Source organism: Talpa occidentalis, unplaced genomic scaffold (assembly GCF_014898055.3).
Source record: "Talpa occidentalis isolate TD23 unplaced genomic scaffold, MPIMG_talOcc4v2.1 talOcc4.16, whole genome shotgun sequence".
NCBI classification, from domain to species: Eukaryota; Metazoa; Chordata; class Mammalia; order Eulipotyphla; family Talpidae; genus Talpa; species Talpa occidentalis.
The window spans coordinates 59,564,261-59,586,492 of NW_023601653.1; the positions used below are offsets into that span (position 1 = coordinate 59,564,261).

Genomic DNA, 22,232 nt, shown 5'->3' on the forward strand with positions numbered 1-22,232 from the left:
TCTGTCCCACCCACAGTAGAACATTTAAATCCCATTAAATAACCACAGGTAGCTTCTTCCTAAGTCATTATGACAACCAGAACCGCCCCACACAGTCCCACTCCAGGCCTGCTTCGTGCCTGCCCAGTTGAAAAGCACATATTTAATGTTACAACCTCCCCATTTCACAGATGGAGAAACTGGGGTGACAAGAAATATTTTTTTTTTTCAATATTCACTAGTGACAAACAGTGAAGACCCAAGTTTTCAGATTCCTACCTCTTATTAAATCCTATGAAATGACCCTGAATGTGCTTATTTTTACACAGAATACATAAAACCCCTCACCAGATTGTAAATCAAACCTTTAGCCCATGCAATTTTTAATTCTATTTTCCATAGATTTTTTTTTCCTGAATGTTCATTTGTTTATTTAATCTGGAGAAGTGATATATATCATGGTTAAAAATTCAAACACTTTAATCCCAATAAATGTATTTTGCCTTAAAAACAAAACAAAACAAAACAATAGAGACCTACAATAGGAATTCTCCTTTTTCATCCATGTCTGCATGTTTGTATCCACATTGGTTTGTATTTGCTTATGGAGATGCTGGAAGTTTACCCAAGATGGATGAAAATGCAGGCATGGCTGAAAAAGGAGAATTCCTATTTTCCATAGTTTTGAAGCAGCTGGACTAGGATGCTAGTCCCTGATTGCTTGGGTCTCCCAGTGCCTTCTGTTTGGGGTAACACTCCCACCTTTCTTTGATCTAGCCACATGGTTCCCGTATGACCTGACCTGTTCCTCCTGTGTGATCACACTTCCCCACAGCCCTGCCCACACCCTCCCACACTCTGCTGTAACTGGAGATCAATCCTCCCCTCTTATTTTCCAAATGACACACAAAAAAGAGTCAATAGGTTCCTTTGGAAATCATGGGAACCATAGGACACAGGCTCAGAAGTTGTGTTTTTCACTCTAAAAGGTTGGTTTGCAATGAAAGACAGTGAGGCCAAGGCAGAGAGAAATGGAAATGAGAAGTACAAGGAGGGGGTCTCTACAGAGATATGACCCGTGTCCACTCCTGCCTGACACTGAGCTGCTTGCCTGCCCTCCTCTGGGTTTAGTTCCTTCGCGCTTCCTATGACTAAATGCAATACCTCATAACCTGTGAACAGACTTCCTTTTTCTTTGGTCTAAACTTTTTTGGGGGGGTTGTAGGAAAATTCATGATGTATTTTTTTTTTAAAGATTTCTTTTGTTTTTTGCATAGAAGAACTGGGGTATAGGCCAGAGGTGCAGGGGGTGAGCAGATTCACCATACACAGAGTGGGGAGCAGAACAGGCAGACTGACTGAAATATACTGCTGAGGGGAGCAGCAGGCAAGACACCATGTATGCTGCACCATGTGGGTCACCTCCCTGGCCAGGGATTGAACTCAGGCCATAGGGGTGATAGCACTGAGACTTAATCCCTAGGCCACCAGGGAGGCCCATTTTTTCAAAATTTTTCAAACAAAAATGTATCATGGCTTTTCTTACAACCCAATAGTTTAAATTATGTTTCTGTCACTGCCAATTGAAATTATCTTCACTAAATCTTTTTTTTTTTTTTTTAAATAGGGATGCCATTCAGAAACAGTAACAGTCACAATGGGGTTTGATGGTGCAAACTGGGAGGTATCTAAATCCTTCTGGTAAAATCTTTGTTCTGCCACCAAGAGTAATACTCCAGGAGGAGTTAAGAGGCTGTTGAAACTTCAAGGGAGTTGAAAATGTGACTTGAGAATGGAAGTGTACATCACAAATTTTATTATTATTATCAGAGTTATCTAGATTTTCTTTCCTGAGCTTTGGCTGTGTTTTCTTATAAAAACTCTCCTTTCATTGACATACTTTTCAGAAAAGCCACCCTTACCGTAGAGCAATAGAAATCACACGTCTGTTTTTTGTGGTGACACTGTGTGTGGCTCCCAAAGTGTCTTCCACACCTGCCTGCATGCAGTGGGCAACTAAGTCTGTCTCCATTGTGGGATTTCTCATGATGGGGATATTGGAGGGGGCGGGGTTGAATTTATGTATAAGGTTCTTTTCACCCTTCACTTTCCTGATAATTTTAATCCACATGAGGACTACTGCTGCTGCTCACAGGCCAAAGCTGCCCCTGGCTGGCAAGAGGAGAGCAGAGATGATTATGAATGAGAATGCAGCCACACTACAACCTGGTGTTTCACAGGAAAGAGGCCTGAAGAGGCTTTAAAATCAAGAACTAGAGAAGTCCTTTATCTTTCCCCAGTTTCCCTGAAGCATAAACTCCAGGAAACTGGCTAAAGAAATCTGAAGGCAGCAGGCCGCTGTGAACTGTGACATTCATGGGGCTGGCCATACTCCCCACACTGCTGAGATCCAGCCTTACTCATTCCCACCTACTCTGACACGTGGTCTTAGACTCAATGGAATATGTGTGCTTCCAAAAATGGTGGTATTTGCCAACTGTTTTCTTTTTTTGCAAACTCGGTAAAACTCTCTTTCTCCAATTTCTCCAAGAAAGGAAAACCAAAACCCACAAATGCAGAATAATAGCAGTCCTTCAGCTATACACCACCCCCCAGGCTCCTATAGGCCCAGAAGACAAAGGAGACTGATTTCATGCACCACCCACCCCTCCTGTGTCCTAAATAGCATGGGAAACACATAGAAAAGGTCCTGAAAGTGAAATTCTGTTTCAGATTTCAGTCCTCAGCTGCCTTCCTCTGCACAATCGATTGTCTTAGTTCTCAACAACAGTCTCTCCTATAACCATGTTGATCACTCATGCCAAGACCTGCACTGTCTTCGCCTGAGCTTGACTTGTGCCCTGACCTACTAAGCCAAGGCCAAAGTCCTCATTCTGAGCCATCACATTAGGCAGCCCTGGGCCAAGTCACTACCCTGCAGCCAGAAACCACACCCAAGACCACCCAGTGAGCAGAAATTATACCAGAGCCACTCTGTTCACTCCATGCCCACCCAACACAGAGGTTCAGAAGGCAGGAATACTGAATGCATGTACCTCAAACTGAAGAGAAAATTTGTAGTCAGAATCTTTGGCCATATCCTTGATGTAGGCGTCAAAGTCATCCAGTTGAACAGGGCTATGTCAAAAACAAAGAAATATATATTTTATTTATTTATTTTTAAGATTTATTTATTTATGCATACAAGAACGGGGGTATAGGCCAGAGGTGTAGGGGGTGAGAGGATTCACCAGAGACAGAGTGGGGAGTAGGACAGGTAGATTGACTGAAATCCACTGTTGAAGGGAGCAGCAGGTGAGTCAGGAGAGGTCTGCTGCGCCATGTGAGTAGCTCCCCGGCCAGGGATTGAACTCGTGCTGCAGAGGCTAAGGATTGCTTCATAGTGCACTGCTTATCCCCTTGCGCCACCAGAGAGGCCCGAAATACATATTTTAAAGATCTGTCAATAGGCATAATCTATTGTTTGACACCATACTTCTCAAACACAAACAACTTCCTCAGACAAGATAGTGTTACTTCTAGGTGGTTAGCTTTCTTTTAAAAAACAAACAAAAAAACAACATTTATTTATTTACTTAGAAGAATTGGGGTATAGGTATAGGATAGAGGTGCTGGAGGTGAAAGGATTCACCAGAGACAGAATGGGGAGCAGAACAGGTGGTTCTACTGAATACACACACACACACACAATATAAACTACATTATGTACAAATAGTACATGACATAAATATATAATAGTTAATAGATTTTGTTTAAAGGCATTGATAAGCTGATCTGATGGATTTATGCTGAAATTTTAGCAGATTTTAAAGGATACTTTACCTCTTAGATAATACATTTAAACGTTTTACTTAGTGACAATGATTTGTAGCAGCAAAACACCCTTGTCTGTGACGATTTCCACGTCATTTTGTTCTTGGGCCTCCAAGGTAGGCAGGTACATTAGCCATGTGCTCCGATGAGAAGCAGCCTGAGGATCCAAGATCACATGACCACCACATGGCAGAACCCTGCCTAGAAGCCCCACACTCAGCCATCCTTCCAGAGTGTCCTGGCCTGAGCTCCCTCCTCTAGGGGCTGTCTTTATGGAGCGGATTCACTCAAAAGCTGGATTTCAGAATTTTAGCTGCTATTGCTTTGCCCAGTATGAAGAGAGAATGAAAATCACAGAAAACATTCATGGATCAGAGAAGCAAGGAGGAGAGAGAAGAGAGATGAGGAGGAACAGAATGAACATGAGGACATGGGAGAGGACGGTAAGGAGGAGAAAAAGAAGGCTGCAAGGGAGCAGAGATCAACAGGAGATCAACGGGACAAAGATTCCGAGGGAAGAGGGAGAGAGGAGAGGGAAAGAAGTTGTGGATTACAGACTAGTGGACACAGGAAAGGGAAACCCAGGGTATCGTGTGTGTGTGAGTGAGTGTGCGTGCACGCGTGCACGTGCATTTGGAGTAAAAAAACAAAGAGGTCAATTGAAGGTGTGAAGTTTTGGGGAGAGTTTCTCAAGAAAAGGGTGTTAGAAAAAGAAAGAGGATTAGAAGGGAAACGAGAAGAGGGAAGGAAAGCAGAAGCTGCTTGGGTGTGAGATTTGGGTTCTTTCCATCTGTAGCTCCACCCCAACTTCTAGACACATCCTACTTCTCCTCCTCCTTTCTGCCTGGGTCTTGGGAGAATGAAGCCCTGTTGGAGTCTCCCCTCTTAGTCTAAAGAGCATGATCCCTAACAGCTCTAGCCCTAACACCTCTAGCCTACACTTCTACACCTCACTGAGTAACCTGAGCAATAATTTTGGGCAACAAAGTCTTCGTTTCACTCCTTACATGTGATGGTACATCTCTGTTTAGGCTCATCTTGTCTGTCCTACATCACTTGATAGATGCCCAAGGAAAGCAAACTGATTTGAGGCATAGTTAGGAAAACAGTATTTTATCTACGTGTGCCCCAAAATTATGTCACTCAAGGATAAATAGAAATATTCTATGCCATTTTTTTTTGTATTATATATGCCATGATTTCTTCCCATCTTTCTACCTACTTCCTTTGGATACTAAAGGTTTGGCTGGAAACCTTACCTACATTCTTATATTAATTTACCAATGTTCTAGTCTAGGTAAGTATCAAGAATAACTCTATTTATGGGAATGTTCTACCCTTTATATGTAGAGTTTTAACTAGAGGCCTGGAGGTCATAACACAATTAGGCTTTTGAAGTCAACTGATAGCTCATGCTTACCCATCAGAATCTGATTTTTTATGCCTTAACAGTTCAGTAGGCAAGTGAATCCACAGGCTAGCTGGAGTAATTATCCTTTTCTATTCATTATAAAGATTTTCTGAGACAGCATTTCTCAAAGTGTTTAATACAACACCAAACAGAGTTAAAGGCTTTGCAATTAGTACAGAATTTAAAAAAAAGGGCAAAGCTTTTGTACAAGTTTTATATAGCTAAATATTATTTTTTAACAGATTTAGACTAGTAGATGTCCTTCTGCAAGACTTCCATAGTCCCTAACAACTCATTCTTTCTCAGAGTCCATACAGTGAGAATCTTCCTTTTTTCTGATATGCTTTCTTATGTATGGATACATCAACATGTGACAGCTAAGCTATTAGAATATGTATTTGTCTCTTTCTTTAGCATCCTTTCCATTTGAAGATAAGTACTCTTTTGATATGGATTAAGATCATTCCAAATTGAAAATCTCAAGATGATTATCACAATCCAATCATGATCACAATAAGAATATAACAAAGGCAATACAATCATCATGAAGAACATTTTTAAGTGAAATATTTTCAAATGAAATAGTAAGAAAACTTACTTAGTCAGTTTCCTCTTCTTTAAACCATTTTTACTCCTGAGAATTAAAAAAAAAAAAGACAAATTTATCTGGGCAAAAGAATTGATTGACATAGTGATTAAACTTGAAGAGCTTAAATAATTACATCAGACACCTCAATTTTATTTACTTTTCTTTAAACATACCTCAGATTTGTTTAATTATGTCTCCTTAAAAGAGAAGATAATTTCAGATTCAATTTTTTAGACTCCATTAGATTACAGGAACATACAATCACTTTATACTTTGTATTTGGCAGAAACTGAATTCTAGAAATCTACCTTCTTGCTACCAATTAAGTTGCTAAAGTATTTCTCAAATAAATAGAACTACCTATTACCTGAATGCTCTGGATTCTACAGGCAAGAAGGAAAAACTTGGGGGACAAAAGTGAGAGGTTATGATGGGGGTGTGGATGTGTTGGTTTCCTAATTTAAAATGAAAATGACCTTTCAAGTGGTTTTGTTAGGAGTGTGAATTTGTGCTATCAACATGGGCTGATATTATAGCTCATGTGATTCTACGGCATTATTCTTCTAACTCATTTTTAAAGTTATCTGAAGAACTTCACTACCTGTTTGTTCTTAATTCATTACCAGCCTGTACCCTGCCCACTCTTACACCCCTTGCTCAGCAGCCCTTCGCCCTCAGAGTGGAGCACAGTCAGCGGAACACGAGGTGGCCGGTCAGCAGACGCCTACTGAATTGAAAGCACTCTTTGCTACCCTTGCGGTTTGACTTTTGATTCAAATATGAATCTGATAGTAAAAGTAGTTGTGTGAAGTGCCCTTGGGGAAGCAGGACCTGTGGCTGGAGGGGACGCAGTGCAGGCGAGATGTAGGGGAAGAGTCACAAAGGCGAGAGGCCTTTCTGGTTCACATTTTCTGGTCTCAGGTAGTTTTTATTTCTTCTCATTTCAACAGTTTCTCTTCTGATTTTTCCTGCTCTCAACCTCTTCTCGTCTTCCATCCTCGGAATTACAGGAAGACACTCCAGTTTTTACTTTGTCTCTCCCAGACATTGGGAAGCTGAAGAAGCAGCATCTTATCCTTGGCTCTGGCAGCGCTAACGGAGTCGAGTCTAGGAATCCCACTTTTGCTGGTTGTAGTAGGAGCTGATTAGTGCTTTATAAAAGCAGAATGTTAGCACAGATAGCCAGCAGTCTGGTGAAGCGAGGATCCTGCCAACATATTTTATGATTGGGAATGAAAAAAAAAAAAAAAACAACCTTTTCTATTCAAACAGACTTTTAGGGAAACTGGAAAGAAATGTATGTGGGAGGCGACACTGAATAAATTCAGTGCTGAAATATTAAACTGCTACTGTTCAGCAGCTGTGTCAAAACCCAATTCGTGGGGGAGATGAATTTTTCCTTTCACTCTCGTTCAGGCATTGAATGAACTGTGAGAGTGATGGACAATTCCACCACGGTTTCTGCTGGACCGATGGTCATGTGGCCATATGTTTTCATGACTAGTGGACAACTCTCATTGTTCCACTTAGGTCCTACTGAATTCCTGAAGATCCCAAAGGGTTCCTATATCCTAAAACTGTGGGACATGACTGGACTTAATAACTTCACAGCCACACTGATAGAATTTTCCTCTGCTGTGCTAATTCTAAGACTAAAATGAAAGGAAAATTTACTTTCCAACACATAAGTGAAACCTTTGCTAGCAATTTGAACTTCAGGGCATTCTGGAAAGAGCCAGTCTGTGTGCAGGTCACCATGAACGTGATGGGTGATGAATAGGGCTTGGTCTAGATTTTAGTCTAACTGATTTTAATCTAACTGATGAACAATACCCATCAGGCATTTTATCTCCATAAAGGATCAGGTACTTCTAATTTTTCTCTTACACTTGCATTAGGCAAGGTTCAAAACCTTCCAAGAACTTCAAGAAGATGCATTTTTTTTCTAAATTCTTTATGATTTGGACAGTCTTGTACCATTACTAAAATGTATTTTGGAGAGGAATATGAAGCCAAGGCATGGGATTTATACTGATAGAAAACAAAGACCCTAGATGTTCCAGATTTCCTAAGCACTATTTACTCTTTATGAGCTGAGAGGAAATGACCCCCAAATTTAAAAAGGTCACTACAGTGACATCTCTCTCCAAGCACAACATGCCCCGAGTGCAAGTCAAGCTGAGCTTTGTAAACCAGAGACATGGACCAAACACAGGCCAATGAATGCTGGAGGGTAGCAGGGTGACCGGGAGTGAAAAAGGGAAGGGAGAGCAGGGAGTCCTGGTGTCCTAGTCCAAATAAGGGGGTTTACTGAGAGTGGGAGACATCACCCAAAAGCCTTTAAGGCCGAGGTGCTGGCCGAGTTCGGTGGGGAGACTGCTGCATGTCAATTCTGTGGTTCCATGCAGATTCCCTACCCACCCAGGAAAAGATTATGAAGGAGTAGCACACCTTCCACCCAGAGGCTTTGGGAGGACTTTAGAAAGTCCACAGGAACACACCTTTCCAAGAAGTTGAGAGTTCAAAGAAGAGTGGTCAGTTCTCTAGGAAGTTGTTTCCTTATTGCTCAGGAAAAGAAACGGTCCTTCTAGATACTTGTGCCTCAGAATTCAAGGTTATTCTTTTATAAAACTGAGGGGGATACTCTTCACGACTTGAATATTAAAATGATTCAACAGTCAAGAAAACGAGAACTTAAAGGAAACTTTTTTTCAGAGTGAAGAACAGATTTCAAAGATCTGGCTTTGGAACCTGGGTTTTCTAGTCAGTCTCCTTAAACCTCAATTTCCTGTGGTGCTGGTCAGCAAGGTAGCTGAAATGTGACAACAAACACCTCTGAAGGAGGGATACAAATGATTACTCAGTGGATGAAAGCAGAGAGAGAGTTCCCTGGTTAGCAGATGAAGAGAAAAGCAGCAAGTACAAGGGATCTGGGCAGCTTTGTGTGTTCTGGACTGCGTTTGGAAAGCAGGTACCATGCCTTGTGCTTCTTCTTTATCTGTCACAGACCAAGCAGGGTGGAGAATATGGCTCCTGTTTGTATATTTTCATTGGCTGCTACATGTGTGGTTTACACAAAAGTGAAAGAACGCACATGGTTCTCCAAGTCACCTTCTCTTCCCACCTGGAGACCATCCAGAGCCACTACTTTTTTAAAAAATGACTGAGGGGAATTGCTCTCCTACCTCGGTCTCATGCTATGGGGTCAGCTCCCTAATTAGCAGGCCTTGAAGACTTTCCAACAGTGAAGTATAATAAGGAAGACATGTAAATAACCACAGGCCCAACATATATTTAAAATGAACTGTTTTGAGAAATTGAAAAAATCAGAGATTAAGCAGAGAAATGAAAGTACTATTGTATGGATCTTTCTTTTCATTGAATGCATCAGCGAGTTGGGTACTTTTGCTACATACATCATAATGAACAAAGTACTCCCAAGTACACTCATAGGATTAGTAGATGCTGAATTAAGAATAAATATATATTTTGAAGATCAAAATGTAATTTATATTTACCATTCACACTTGCAAACCACCCCATGCTAAAAATGACTGTTAACAAACTTGGAATAATAGCACCTGGGTCTGTAATGCCCAGAATATTCTTCTGATTTCATGACATGTACATCAGTGTCTTAAAAGTTTTTCTTTGCTCCTTTTTTAAAATATATTTTTTACATCATTGCTCATTTTTGAACAATGTTTTCTTCCCCCCAAGCTCTTTTTAAGAAGAATATAAATTCTGGCTTTAACACTCTACATTGTGAGGCAGTCTCTTTAAAAATAGTTTTTCCACTGCAATCTCAAGTCCTAAACTGTGCCAGCTGTATTTCTTCTGTCCTCGGGGGAACTGAAGAACATTTGATCAATTGTGTATTTGAATTATTCTCCAGAATGCTTTTCCACACCCCCATAGGCCATTTTTTCCCAGTCCTTGAACTATTTCTCTTGCTTTTTTCCTAAGTCCTCCTCAAATGGCCATGTTTCTGGATTTGTCCGTACATAATTTTATACCTAAATCCCATGGACAATAATTTTTGAGTCAGTTCTCTAGGAAGTTGTTCCTTTTTTTCTTACTGCTCAGGAAAGAAATGGTCCTTCTAGATACTTTGCCTCAGAATTCAAGGTTATTATTTTTTAATATTAAAGGGGCTACTCTTGACAATTTGAATATTAAAATGATTCAAAAGTCAAGAAAATGAGAACTTAAAGGAAACTTACAGAGAGAAGAACAGATTTCAGACATATGGTTTTGGAACCTGGGTTTTCCAGATAGTGTGATGTTAAGACAATCTCCTTAAACCTCTTTTTCCTCATCTCTGAAGTGGGTTAGCTAATACTCTTCAGAGTTGTCAGAACAGTTCCACGAAAGGTATACACAGTCTGTTCAATATTCACCAAGTTAGCATTGTTAATAAAACCACTAAGAACCCAAATACAGAATTATTCTGTATGTCTCTACCTTAATGCATTTTCCCCCTTCTAAGAAGTAGGGCGCTTTCTAAAGGATTCAGATAGTAAGGCAAACAGAAAGCATCATTTACAGAGATGAGAGACCCATGTGTTAGCTCAATGAAGAAACAATTGTCTGGTAAAAATAGAAGAAAACTTGCCAAGAACATCACAAGAAGCAAAATTAGTTGAGAAAACAATATTTCTTGCAATCTTTAACTGGTACCTTTAACTGCTTCAATTCATTTCAATAAATGCTTAATCATTTTAGATGACTAACACATAAAATAACCTAAAAGAACATTCCTTTTTGTTTAGTTCTTGAAAGCTAACTTTTAAAGACTCTGTTAGGTAAACAGTAAAAAAAGTCACTTACCAAGGATTAATATAAAATGCCAAAAGATAATCAGTCCAAAGACATGAGGGTAGCAGGGTTAAGAAAGCAAATATACTCCTACGCCTGTGAGCATTAATAGATAACAGATGTAAAGATGAAAAAGTGGCAAGAATTAGTAATATAAACTGTGAACAGGTATCAGTAAATTACCTACAGGGATCAATTAAAATGACAAGCATCTTAATTATGATTAAATATTATTCCATTCTGTGAAATTTAAATGTGAGGGCTTAAGTGCTATCATATTGGCAAAATCAGTTTTATTCACACATAGGCTTATTGTAATCAGATATATTTCTTTCCACTTATTTTGTGTTAATTAGTCTGCTATTAGGTGATTACATTTTGCATTCAGTTAAATGAGGTTCTTAAGTGTCTTGTTAGTTATCTCAAGTCTTATTCTTAGATAGTAAACTTCCAATGCTTAATCCTATTTTAAGAAACCTCTGTAACATCATTTGATAGCTAAACAGCAGCTCTCATTAGGTAATATAAAAGATCAGCTTACATATACGGAGTCTGGTAAAGACTCAGCTTTTGGGACACATTCTTATAAGACTCCATTACGAGCTGTCACTTTCCATGTTGCTTTTAGTTTAATAAATATGATTTCCAAAAGAATAACCCTGAAAACAGAGCTGAGTTGTAACACTCAGGGAGCATTCATTGCAGATAAGTAGCTTATTATCCACTGCTCAATCTGTACTTTTAGAAATATCAACTGAATGGGAACAAAACTACTTGTTCCACTTTAATTCTAGTTTAGACTATAATCTAAAGTGTCTGGATTGAATCCAATTTCAGATATTTAAACCACTTATAAAATAGAACATTCATTAATGAAGTTTTAAAAATATCCTGTGGCTGCTTGGATAGTTATTCTGAGAATTAGGGAGGAGGGAATGTTGTCACTTTGTCATGTTAACGATGACAAGTCCCCACTGAGATATCTATTCCCAGGCAGTCAGAAGATGCTAGTGCTGGCAAAACTGTCTTTGCCAACAGCTGTAGAATGTTCTTGATCTTATAGATATGTCCTGAAGTGAATTCTTTCTATCCTCTTTTCTCCCAAACCTGGTCTCCCTCACTGAGTCAACTGTGACCAGTTGTTTCTTTGGTCAGTCAGCACGTACAAGGCACGAATATAATTGGATCAATTCTTAGCTGCATCACTCATGAGTGCTCTGTGCCTGGACCTTTCTGGACCATACAAAAGACAAATATTAGTCTCTGCATCTTGGAAGGAATGTTAATATATTAACCTATTCTAGTAGTGTTTCTAACTTTTCACCATCTAGGGTTTATGGATTCCTCTTTCTCACGGTTGGATTAATCATGTATCCATAGCAAAATTCTATTCAGGGTACAATGGAAAAATAGTCCAACCTAGTGTCTTGTTAAAAAGAACCCTATGTCACCTAGATTTCCAACTAAAGCGAGAATCCAATGCTCACTCAGAGAAGTACAATTTATATTTTAAATAAAGCCCTTTCTCTCACTGATTCAATGGAGTAAACTTTCTAGTCTCACAAACCTATTCTTTAGGATAACCACCTTGGTGGCATAAAAAAAAAAACCCAGTACAGCATCACTTCTCAAGGATTAATACGAAATGTACATTTTTAAATATGCTTTACATGGTTACTTGCAACAAAAGAAACAAACCAAACTATTGATAGATCCTAGAAGCAGTGCTGACTTGATATTAAATGATTATTTAGTCATTCTGTTGGGTATTCATTGTGGAGTATAAAATACTAATTCACAGGTATCATTGTTAGTTATAATGTCAAGCAATTGAATCTTCTGACAATCAATACTTTTGTAATTCTCACAATACCTCCTTCTCCTCCGGGTCCTTAATACGTGAACATTAGGAAAAGTGAGGGTGTTTTCTCAGGGGAATTGCCTGCTGTTGCTGTTTGTTTACATATAAGTGTGAGAGTTGAGCGCCCTGGCTGGACATTGCTACTTGAGTTGTACACAGAAATGGGACCCCGCCCGCAGGTGCCAACATGTGAGTTTTTAGTAGAGACACTGCTCGGTCTCCACAGCTTCAATGGAACCTCCCCTGGTCTTTGCACCCACACTTCTCAGTGCAGGGCTGCATGTAAGTCCTGCCTCACACTTTAATATAGTAAAACAGAGCAGATGATGATATTGTCGCTACTTTAGAGCTCTATTAAACTAATGTTTACCAGTGCATTCTTGAAAAGCAGCTAATTTTTGAAAGCCACTATCAAACTATAAAAGGCTAATCACACCAAATAGTTTATTCCCAAAAGAGAGGAAAAAGAAGTCTGGAGCACCCTCTGCTTTGCCTAGCTACCTGGGGCTAGTTCCAGGGAAAGATTTTGGAGGAAGCAAACAATCCAGTACTCACCAGTTGTAGGGAAGCTTGCCATCCCTCTCTAAGGACGCGAAATTGACAAAAGTTCCAGCTCCACACTCCCTGTTTAAAAGGAACCATAAAATCAAGTGACCTTGACATGAGAGTCTTATCTGGCTTATCACAGTAGGACATTAGACAAAAAAGCTAATGTGAGTTCCCTGTGTTCCTCTTTTACAGACCATGCAAAATATAAAGATAAAACAACTTTTCAAAAGGTTGCACACCCCTCTAGCAAATCAATTGAAGCCAAAAGGATTCACTACCTAATCCTTTCCAAAGGGCACTGATGGTTCTAATATAAATCTTTGATCTATTTGGGATATAGTATTTTTTTAACAAAGCCTTCAATGGTAAAATACAGACACTCCCAGACATCAGCTGAGGGCTTTTAATTTTTAGTAGATTCATTGTGGGATTTTCTTTTTAAAACATTTTGGCTTCCTCTTTATCATGATGGTGGGTTAAGCTGGATTGTTCTCTTCCTCCAAAATCTTTCCCTCATGTGTGATGTCTCTATTACTTATCACTTGAGGTAAAAGTAAGAGTGCTTCCTCTGGAAATAGATCAGCTTTGCAGTACAGAGTTCTTGAGATGATTGTTTACTAATCTCTTAGTAAAAAAATACTGTCAATGTGTTTTTCCAGAAGCAGAGAACAAAGGTATTCATGTACCTTCTCCACCTTTTTGCCTGTCATGACCATGATAAATAGCATAGCTCATGCACCTCCTGCTTTCCTCTCTATGAAATTCATGGTACTTATGCAGAATTAAAGCAGCAATTTTGATGAAATTTGTACAATGTATTTCTTATCAGAGTATTCTAATAGCTTTCTTCTTTTGGAAAATATATTAACATACTTTTATAAAAATACTGTGTTATAAATTATAGTAATTCATTTTCATATGTCAATTTCCAATATAAGGAATTTAGTTTACCTTTAATTCAAGGGTTTTAAATCTGGGGTCCAAGGAAAAAAGTATATCTTTATTTACATAACCTAAAACTGAAATACAGCAATTCTGTCTATTACTAAAGTGGGCAACAAGCCACAGTAATATCATCGATAATTGTGAGATTTTTCTAAGACAGTGCAGATATTTTTCTGCAGGTATTAAAATATTGTCCATATTGATCACTATGATGACAGTATGAGTTATTAGACACCCTACTAATTAATACATTAGGTAAACAGTGTTATCTAATAAATTGATGAAGAAGCCTGTGAAACATTTTTAAAATACTTCAATTGCCATATTTTAAGTTTCTTTTTAATGCTATGTATTTTATTTTATGCACTTAAAAAGAAAGCATTATTCTTGGAAGAGATCTAAGGCTTCATCAGACTGCCAGAGAGAATTATGGCACACAAAATATTCAGAATCTCTGCTCTAACAACCAGCTGGCTGAAGCACAACCACTCCTCCTCAATTTCTTGCTGTTTGCACCACAAAGAATGCTCCTACCACAGATCCTCATAAATACCGCTACCTCCATTCCTACAGCTATTAGCAACCTCTCCACTGTTACTGTTATGATCTCTTACTGCACACTTACTATGACTTGAGTACCATGTCATCCTAGTAGACCTTTTTGTTGCTAACTATGCATGAACATAAGGCCGATTATCCTCTCTTCTGGTTTTCATTCTTTCCCTAGCTTCTAGGTTACTATACGCTCTTAGTTTTCTTTTCACTGTTCTGTATACCTCACTATCTGTTGCTATTATCTTTTTATTTTTCTCCAGGAATATCTCAATCTTTCATTGTCCTGGTGCTTCATCCAGAAACTTCTCCTCCAATCCTCACTTCCTGCATTTCATCCAGTCTCTAGCTGTACTACCCTTTCTATGCTAACAACTCCCTATTTATCTGCAACCCAGACTCTGCCCTTGAACAAAGTACTCTTATATTCAACCGCCTACTGTACACCTGCACTTGCAGCCATCTGGGACTTCACATTTCCAAACGTGAAGTCTTGATGTTCCTCCAATACTGGATTCTTTTCATCTGGAATCCTTTCTCAAGTTGATGACAACTTCATCCTTTCTGTTGCTGAGGCCAAAAACCTTGACAACATCCTGTACTTTATTCACTTTTATTCCACATACGATGTGTTAGAAAACCTGTTGTTTTTGTTTTTAAGAAGGATGTGGAATATGATCATTTCTCTCTGCCTCCATTGCTACTGCTCTAAACACAACCACTACCATCTCTCTTGGCAGTTGATTCTGGGGGCTCCCTGAGCAGATGTGCCTGCTTTATATCCTGGTATTAGGACAACCTATGTTCTACCTTAAGTCATAATGTTAAAATTTAGTTAGAGCTCATTAATCTTTACCCCCAAACTGTGCAATGGCTGCCCATTTTACTCAGAGTAAAAACTGAAGTCCTTATAATAACTTGTGAAGCCCAGTGCAATCTGATATCCTATCCTGTTACTCCTCAGCGTTAGCTACACTGTTTTAGCTATTCTGTGAACATGCAAATCATGTTCCTGCTTCAGAGCCTTTGCTCTGATAGTTACCCCCACTGGGTGGACACACTAGTCACCCAGATAACACATGACTAATTCCTTCATGTTCTTTAAGTCTTTTCCCAGACTTTTTCAGTGAGATCTTTGCATCTGCCAGAACTTCTGTTCTCTCTTCCACACTGCTACTGTCCTTACTCTGCTCTAGTATGTTTCTCTTCTCTAGTATGTTTCTCATGCAGTCTTTTTACTTATATCTTTATTGTTTATTGTTTTATCTCCTCACTAGAGTGTAAGCTCCACAAAGGCACAGTTTTTCATCAATTTTTCTCCAAGCAACTGGAGAGTCTACCACATGGTAGGGGTCCATTAAGAGTTCTCAGATGAAGTTTCCATGAGCTGTAGAAGTTCACACAGGTTGTAAATTCCTTCTGACCCCAAGGAGTGTCATTTCAGAGCTCCACACTCTAGCCTCAGAAGGCAGTACCATTCCCTTCTATCCTTCTAAGGTTTATCCAAATGCCAGCTTCCCAGAAGGGTGATTTTCACATTCAGAACTGACCTCTTTTCTCTCTTTTATGGTCTCTCCTTTTTACTTCCTTTATGGTACAGGTCAGATTTTATCTTAAATACATTTATATATGCACATGTCTCCATCTGGGTTCCAAGTGCCCAGTGGGAAGTTCAGATGTCTGACTTTTCTTTGTGCCATGCAAGGCACTGATGAAATCATTATTGGACAGATGCATTTATCTATGATTTTGTGAATGATATAAATCCAAGAATGAGACAGATGTTGATTGACAACTCAGCAGGCTAACACTGGACAAATGTAAATTTGGACCAAATTTTCCAGTAGTACTCAACAAAGCAGTATTTTTAAAAATGAGAACTGATGAATGTTCTGATAATCTAGGGCCACCGGGAGTCCTTGAGACTATGCTCTGATAAGAAATGCAGCAGGGGAATAAAAGAATCACCAAAATCATAAATCAAAAGTCTTATTCTAACTGCAAGAAAAACAAAACTGCTTACAATTCTGAGTAATAGAAACAAAACTAAACAAGGACTTTTAATGATGCTAGTGATAAATTCTACAAATATTTTCTGATAAAACAGCTTCAACATAATTAATGGGGAGAGAGATTTTTTTTCCTGTTCTTTTCTGTGGTCTCCATATTTATTTATTCCATGCATTCATCATAGCAAGTAGACACAGATCATTCTTCTATTCCCAAATATATTTGAAAGCACCCAATGTAATGACAGGATGCCTATGTCTGGGCTATTTAAAATGGCAAGACTGATAGGTCTGACTTTATGTAAACACACAGTCCTGTGATTTACCTTGTCTATGGGAATGTTGTCTAAAATAATATTTTAAAATCTACTTAGAAAACATGCAAAAATCAAACTGACCACTGTACAATTTCAGTTTGCAAAACCCACACATATGGTTAATACAAATGTTTAAAGGTGTGGGTGAAAGATGAAATGAAAGTAACTTACCTAGCCATCTGCAGATGTTTTTTCCTCAGGATGATAAGAGTAACAAGCAGCAGTCCAATTAATAATGTGCTCAGGAGGGCCAGCACGGAGATGACCACCACGTTAGGATTCATCTCTGTAACTAAAGAAAGAGCTTCCATTATATAAAAAACAAACAGTAAATAAACTGCTAGTGAATAAACCTACATTCTATCACTTTCCATCTGGTTTTAAGAGCTGTGGACTTATGAAGATGACAAAAACAATAAAAGTGTTTCTCTAACTGATTCCAGACCTTTCCTAGTCAACTCTAACTTAGGAAAGGAGCCTGATAAATGGTGCCAGGGGCCCGGAGAATTGTGCCCATCTCAAAGACCTACAGCCATATATGGAGACACTATCTACTGTGAATAATACCTCGGCCATAGTTCAAATTCATTTGAAATCAAAAGAACCTAGAGGTCATTCTCATGTCTTAACACTGTTTAACATTTTCAGAAACAGAAAGAGGGGCAGATTCTTAGTTCATGCCTATAACTTTAAAGTTGGAAGGTGCAACTGGATATTTTGCTCATGACTAATAATGTATATGAAAAAGGCATTAGCAAGTTGCCATCTGCTGCAGCACTTAACACGTCGCTAGGAGCAGGCATTCTGATGCCTGCCTCACAACCAAATGTTGTGAGGTTTTCCATCTGCACAATGCAAGAGATTAAACCTATCAATAAGTTGTAGGGCCCTAAAGAAGAGGGGTTGTGTCCTTTTCATATACTTTTGATAACAATTGGTCATCTAAGGCACTGACACGTTGCCCTGTTCATCACACTACATGAATGAGCAGGCGACTGTAGATAGGAATCTATGTCAAATGTTTTTATAAAACATGAAAGTGGACCAGAGAAGAGGAAAAAAATGGTACCATCCTCTGCACTGAGCACTAGAGCCCAGAAGCAACCAGCACATGCCATCCCCTGAGGTCTGGGATATTTGGACCCCTCGGCCCCAGGTTGTAGGCAGAGCACTTGAGCAGAAAGAACATTTGGACTCATGGTCAGAGGAGCTTGTTCACATTAACTTGACAAGTAGCTGCAGTTTAAGGGACGTTATTTTATCTGTCTATCTTGGTCTCATTTTCCTCACTTGCAGATAAGTTCAATAATGTCATCTGCTTTACCGGGTGGCTGTAGAGTTGACAAGGAATAATGAACGTTTAAGTGTTACTTAGAAAAAAAACGTAAAAGGATGTAGGTGTCAGAGACCAGTAATATATTTTTCAGGTTCATTTTTGTCTTCTCTTGTGAAGAAAACAAAAATTGAAAGAAAAAAAAAGAGGAGGTCCATTCTGGAAATCATTGACTAGAAAAGCTAAATACAGAACATTACAAAAATGAAAATGAGCCCAATGAAGGGGAAATGTGATTGTTTAACAGTGCTTTTATTACAGGTGGCTTCCCAGAGGGTCTCAGACTGCAGAGTCAGGATGGTCTACAAAGAGCAGATAAAACACGTAATTTAGAAAAAGAGTAAGGAAACATTATTCTAGAACTTTTGTCACAGGGTAATCCCCAGGGAAAGGGGCAGTTCCAGGTTCCCTGCCCCTATGCTAAGGAAGGGTGGAGCTGGGCAGGGAGGGGGCTGCTGGAGGGGGCTGGAAAAGGGAGAAAGGGGATCAAGAAGACCTGCAGGAGACACAAGGAGCAGAGAGAGATGTGAAGATGCTGCACTTGCTTCTTGGCTTTGGACTTGTACCAGGAACTTGGACATGGAAGGAGACACTTGAAAGAGAGCACCATGGGTGAGAGGCCTGTGGGGAGGCTGACAATGGCAGCCTTTATCTTGACTTGGGTTTTGATTTTGTTATTTTTTTCCAGATATCTGGGGTCCCTTGTGCCCCTTTCTTATGGGTCAGGACCAGAAGGTGCCTTATACTTGTGGGCTTAAGTGGTCCTACATTGGGCCAACCCTGTTTGGCTGGGCTTTTACCCAGGAGGGGATGGGTAATTTTAGGTGTTTAACTGGCATCTATTTTAACCATATTCTTTTTCTTCTCTTTACTGCACAATATATTAAAGTTATTTTCTATTGAAGGTCTTATGCACTGCAGTATGTTTTGTCTTGATGCAGCGGATGGCAGAACCCATTTAGAGCAGGCGGGATTGGAGGACCTGGGATAGTCTTCCTCTTGCCTGCTAACACTTCAATTTCTAATTTCCCCACTCATACTTTCTACTAGATTGGAAACTCCTTCTTTGACTCAGTAATTAGTGCTGTCATAAACTCTTCAAGCACAGCTAAGGGAGGCTATATAGACAACACAGATGAACCTGAGTTGATTAGGATAACAGGGCAACCACAGAGGAGGATGATATGGATGAAGTTGATAACAACTAGCATCTAGATAGCATATTCTAGTTCTAGGGCTTCATGTCTTTTATTTCTAGGTTTCAAAACAATTCAGCAAGGTATGTATTATTCCAATTTTACAGATGAAAAAACAAAGGTTCAGAGAGTCAATATCTTTCTCTGAGACACAGCTGGTAACAGCAGTTTGGGATTAAAATTGAGAACTTTGAAACCCAAACTTGAAGTTTTTACATAAAAAAATTTGAAAGACAGAACTTCCAAAGATACCAGGTTCTACCAGAGCATGTAGTTACCCATTGTTGAGACAGCTATGAAGGTGGGGACACTGGGGCTGTTGTGGCTAAAGCTGGTGACACTACAGTTGTAGGCAGTGGCAGGAAGGAGGCTGGAGATGGTCACGACATGAGAAGAAACAGAGATGGGTTCCTGGAGATGCAGGAAACAAGATATATATTATGTTATCTTCATCGAGTTTGTTTTCTAAATTATTTTTCACAGAGTAGATAATACATGGACAGAATAAAATATTTCAAATACAAAAAAGGGTAACAGTAAAAAATAAATTTCCATCTGTCTCTACTAGCCCAATTTTTGTATATGGAAGTCATCACTGTTGTGAAGGTATTTTCTTTCCATATTTTATGGCTATTTAAACATATTAGACATAGCTAAAAAAGAAAATCTTAAGTGACAATGGTTCTGCTCATTTTTTTTACCATAGTTATCAGTGTATTTTGCTGCTCTATCCCAGATAGGTACAGGTAAAGTTGTTTTTTAAAGGCTACATAGAAATCCATTGAAAGGACTTTATTGACATAATCAGGTCCCTATCGGTAAAGGTTTAGAGGTCTTCCCTTTTTTTTGCTAATACAAAATGCTACAGTGAATGTCATTTCATAAATTTGGGAACACAGGTATATGCATACACTCAATATGTGTGTAATGTATCACATCTTCATATGTAAAACCTGTGTGTGCATGGACATGTGTGAATATAGCATGTGCACACAAGTGAATATATACACAAACAAATATACCAAGCAGTTGACTTGTTGGGTCAAAATGCTATGTATTTGTTAAGTTTGAAAGCTCCTGACAAACTGTCCTCCCTAGACACTTTCCAAGTTATCTCTGTACTATCAAAGTGTGACAATGCCTGTTTCCCTACACACCTTCCAACACTGTGTAGCTGCAAACTCTTGGAGCTATTTCAATCTTATTAGTGAAAACTGTACTTCATTGTAGTTTTACTGCATTTCTGTCATGACAAATGTCATGTCATGAAAGTTGATAATGTTTTCATGAATAAGAGTCTTTTGTGTTTACTTTCTATGAAATATTTGGTTTGTTGGTCTTTATCTCCTTCATTTGTAGCAGCTCTATATATTAAGGGCTGTATTGTCAGCTTTTAGGTAGTGTCTACCAATGACATAGTGACTATGTTATCGAAAACATTTGCTATTATCCCCTGACTAGGTACCTAGAGTGGAATGATCAGGTCATTAGGTAGTTCTATTTCAGTTTTTTGAGGAAACTCCATATTGTTTTTCATAATCATTAGACTCATTAACACTCCCACCAAGAGTGTACAAGGGTTCCTTTTTCTCCATATCCTCATCCTCAGCACCACAGTTTCTTGCCTCTTTTTAAATAAATTCTTGCTCAGTGATTTCATTTACTTTTAATTTAACTTTGAGGTAACATTGTACTATAATAGTGTTTACCATTGAGAATCAAAGTGCACACACTACATTAAGTCCATTACTGCAAGTTCAAATATAGGCAATTATCATACCTAAAAGTTGATGTATCTTTGTGGTTTTGGTTTGCATTTGCCTACTACTAAGTGACAATAAATATTTTTTCATATGCATTTTGCCTATCTTTATATCCAAAGAATACGAAACCAGTGACTTGAAAAGATACATGTGCCCCTGTGTTTACTGCAGTGCTATTCACAATAGTCAAGACATGGAAACACCCTAAATGGCCAATAACAAAGAGTTGTGGATTAAGAATATGTGATATGTGTGTATATATATATATTCACACACGTGATATGTGTATATCTGTATATATATGCATATACACACATAAACACACCATCAAATACTGCTAAGCTATAAAAAAAGATGCCAATTGTATTTTAACTGGCTTTAAAACTGTAACACACCACATAAAGGATCTTTTACCAGGTATGTATTGCATTATATCATTGCAATAATTATTGGAAGTCTAGCTATCGAGCCATCCCAGGTGTTGGGAGGGGGGAGGGTTGTGGCAAGATTGTCTTTTCAATTTTGGAGAGTTTTCCTGTGGCTACAAGGAAGTAACGGGTCGGAAAAAGTCTGACTGTAAACGTTGGACACCTTCATAGTGTAGTGTTTTAGTGACTTTTTTTATACGGTTCTTGTAAATTAGATACGTGTAGTGGTGTTTCAGAATGTTTATTTATGCACTAGTTCAGACAACTTTCCCTGTTACTTGTTCTTGATAAGTGAAAACTGCAGGGAAATAAAAATACATATCAAAACATGGAAAAAAAAAAAGATGCCAATTGTGTCAACACAGATGGACCTTGAGGGGATTATGCTAAGCAAAAAAGTCAGGAGAAAGACAAATAATGGATGATTCATTTATAGTGGACTATAAGAAACAAAACAAACAAGAAACACCAAATAAAAGTAAACCCTGGGATTCTGACACATTAGTTTCTGGAAAGAAAGGAGGTAGGATGGGAGGAATGGGTGGAGGAGGTTGACTGGATGATGATGGGTGGTTATTAGAACTTTGGTGGTAGGTGTGATATGGTAATACCTTTGAAGAGGTGTGAAGTAGGACTTCTAAAACCTAC

At 38.8% G+C, this 22,232-nt stretch overlaps 1 protein-coding gene across 4 annotated transcripts in view; it reads right to left on the minus strand.

The window, feature by feature from the left end:
- PTPRO (protein tyrosine phosphatase receptor type O) overlaps positions 1 to 22,232 on the minus strand; it is a 227,838-nt gene that overhangs the window by 26,369 nt on the left and 179,237 nt on the right. For 3 of the 4 annotated variants that reach the window (XM_054696420.1, XM_054696422.1, XM_054696423.1), the window contains 6 exons: positions 19,672 to 19,804; positions 17,036 to 17,156; positions 13,048 to 13,116; positions 10,644 to 10,727; positions 5,823 to 5,858; positions 3,036 to 3,117 (listed from right to left, as the gene is read on the minus strand). In XM_054696420.1, coding sequence (XP_054552395.1) covers positions 3,036 to 3,117; positions 5,823 to 5,858; positions 10,644 to 10,727; positions 13,048 to 13,116; positions 17,036 to 17,156; positions 19,672 to 19,804 — 525 coding nt within the window. The remainder of the gene's footprint in view (positions 1 to 3,035; positions 3,118 to 5,822; positions 5,859 to 10,643; positions 10,728 to 13,047; positions 13,117 to 17,035; positions 17,157 to 19,671; positions 19,805 to 22,232) is intronic. The other variant, XM_054696421.1, reaches the window with a different exon arrangement.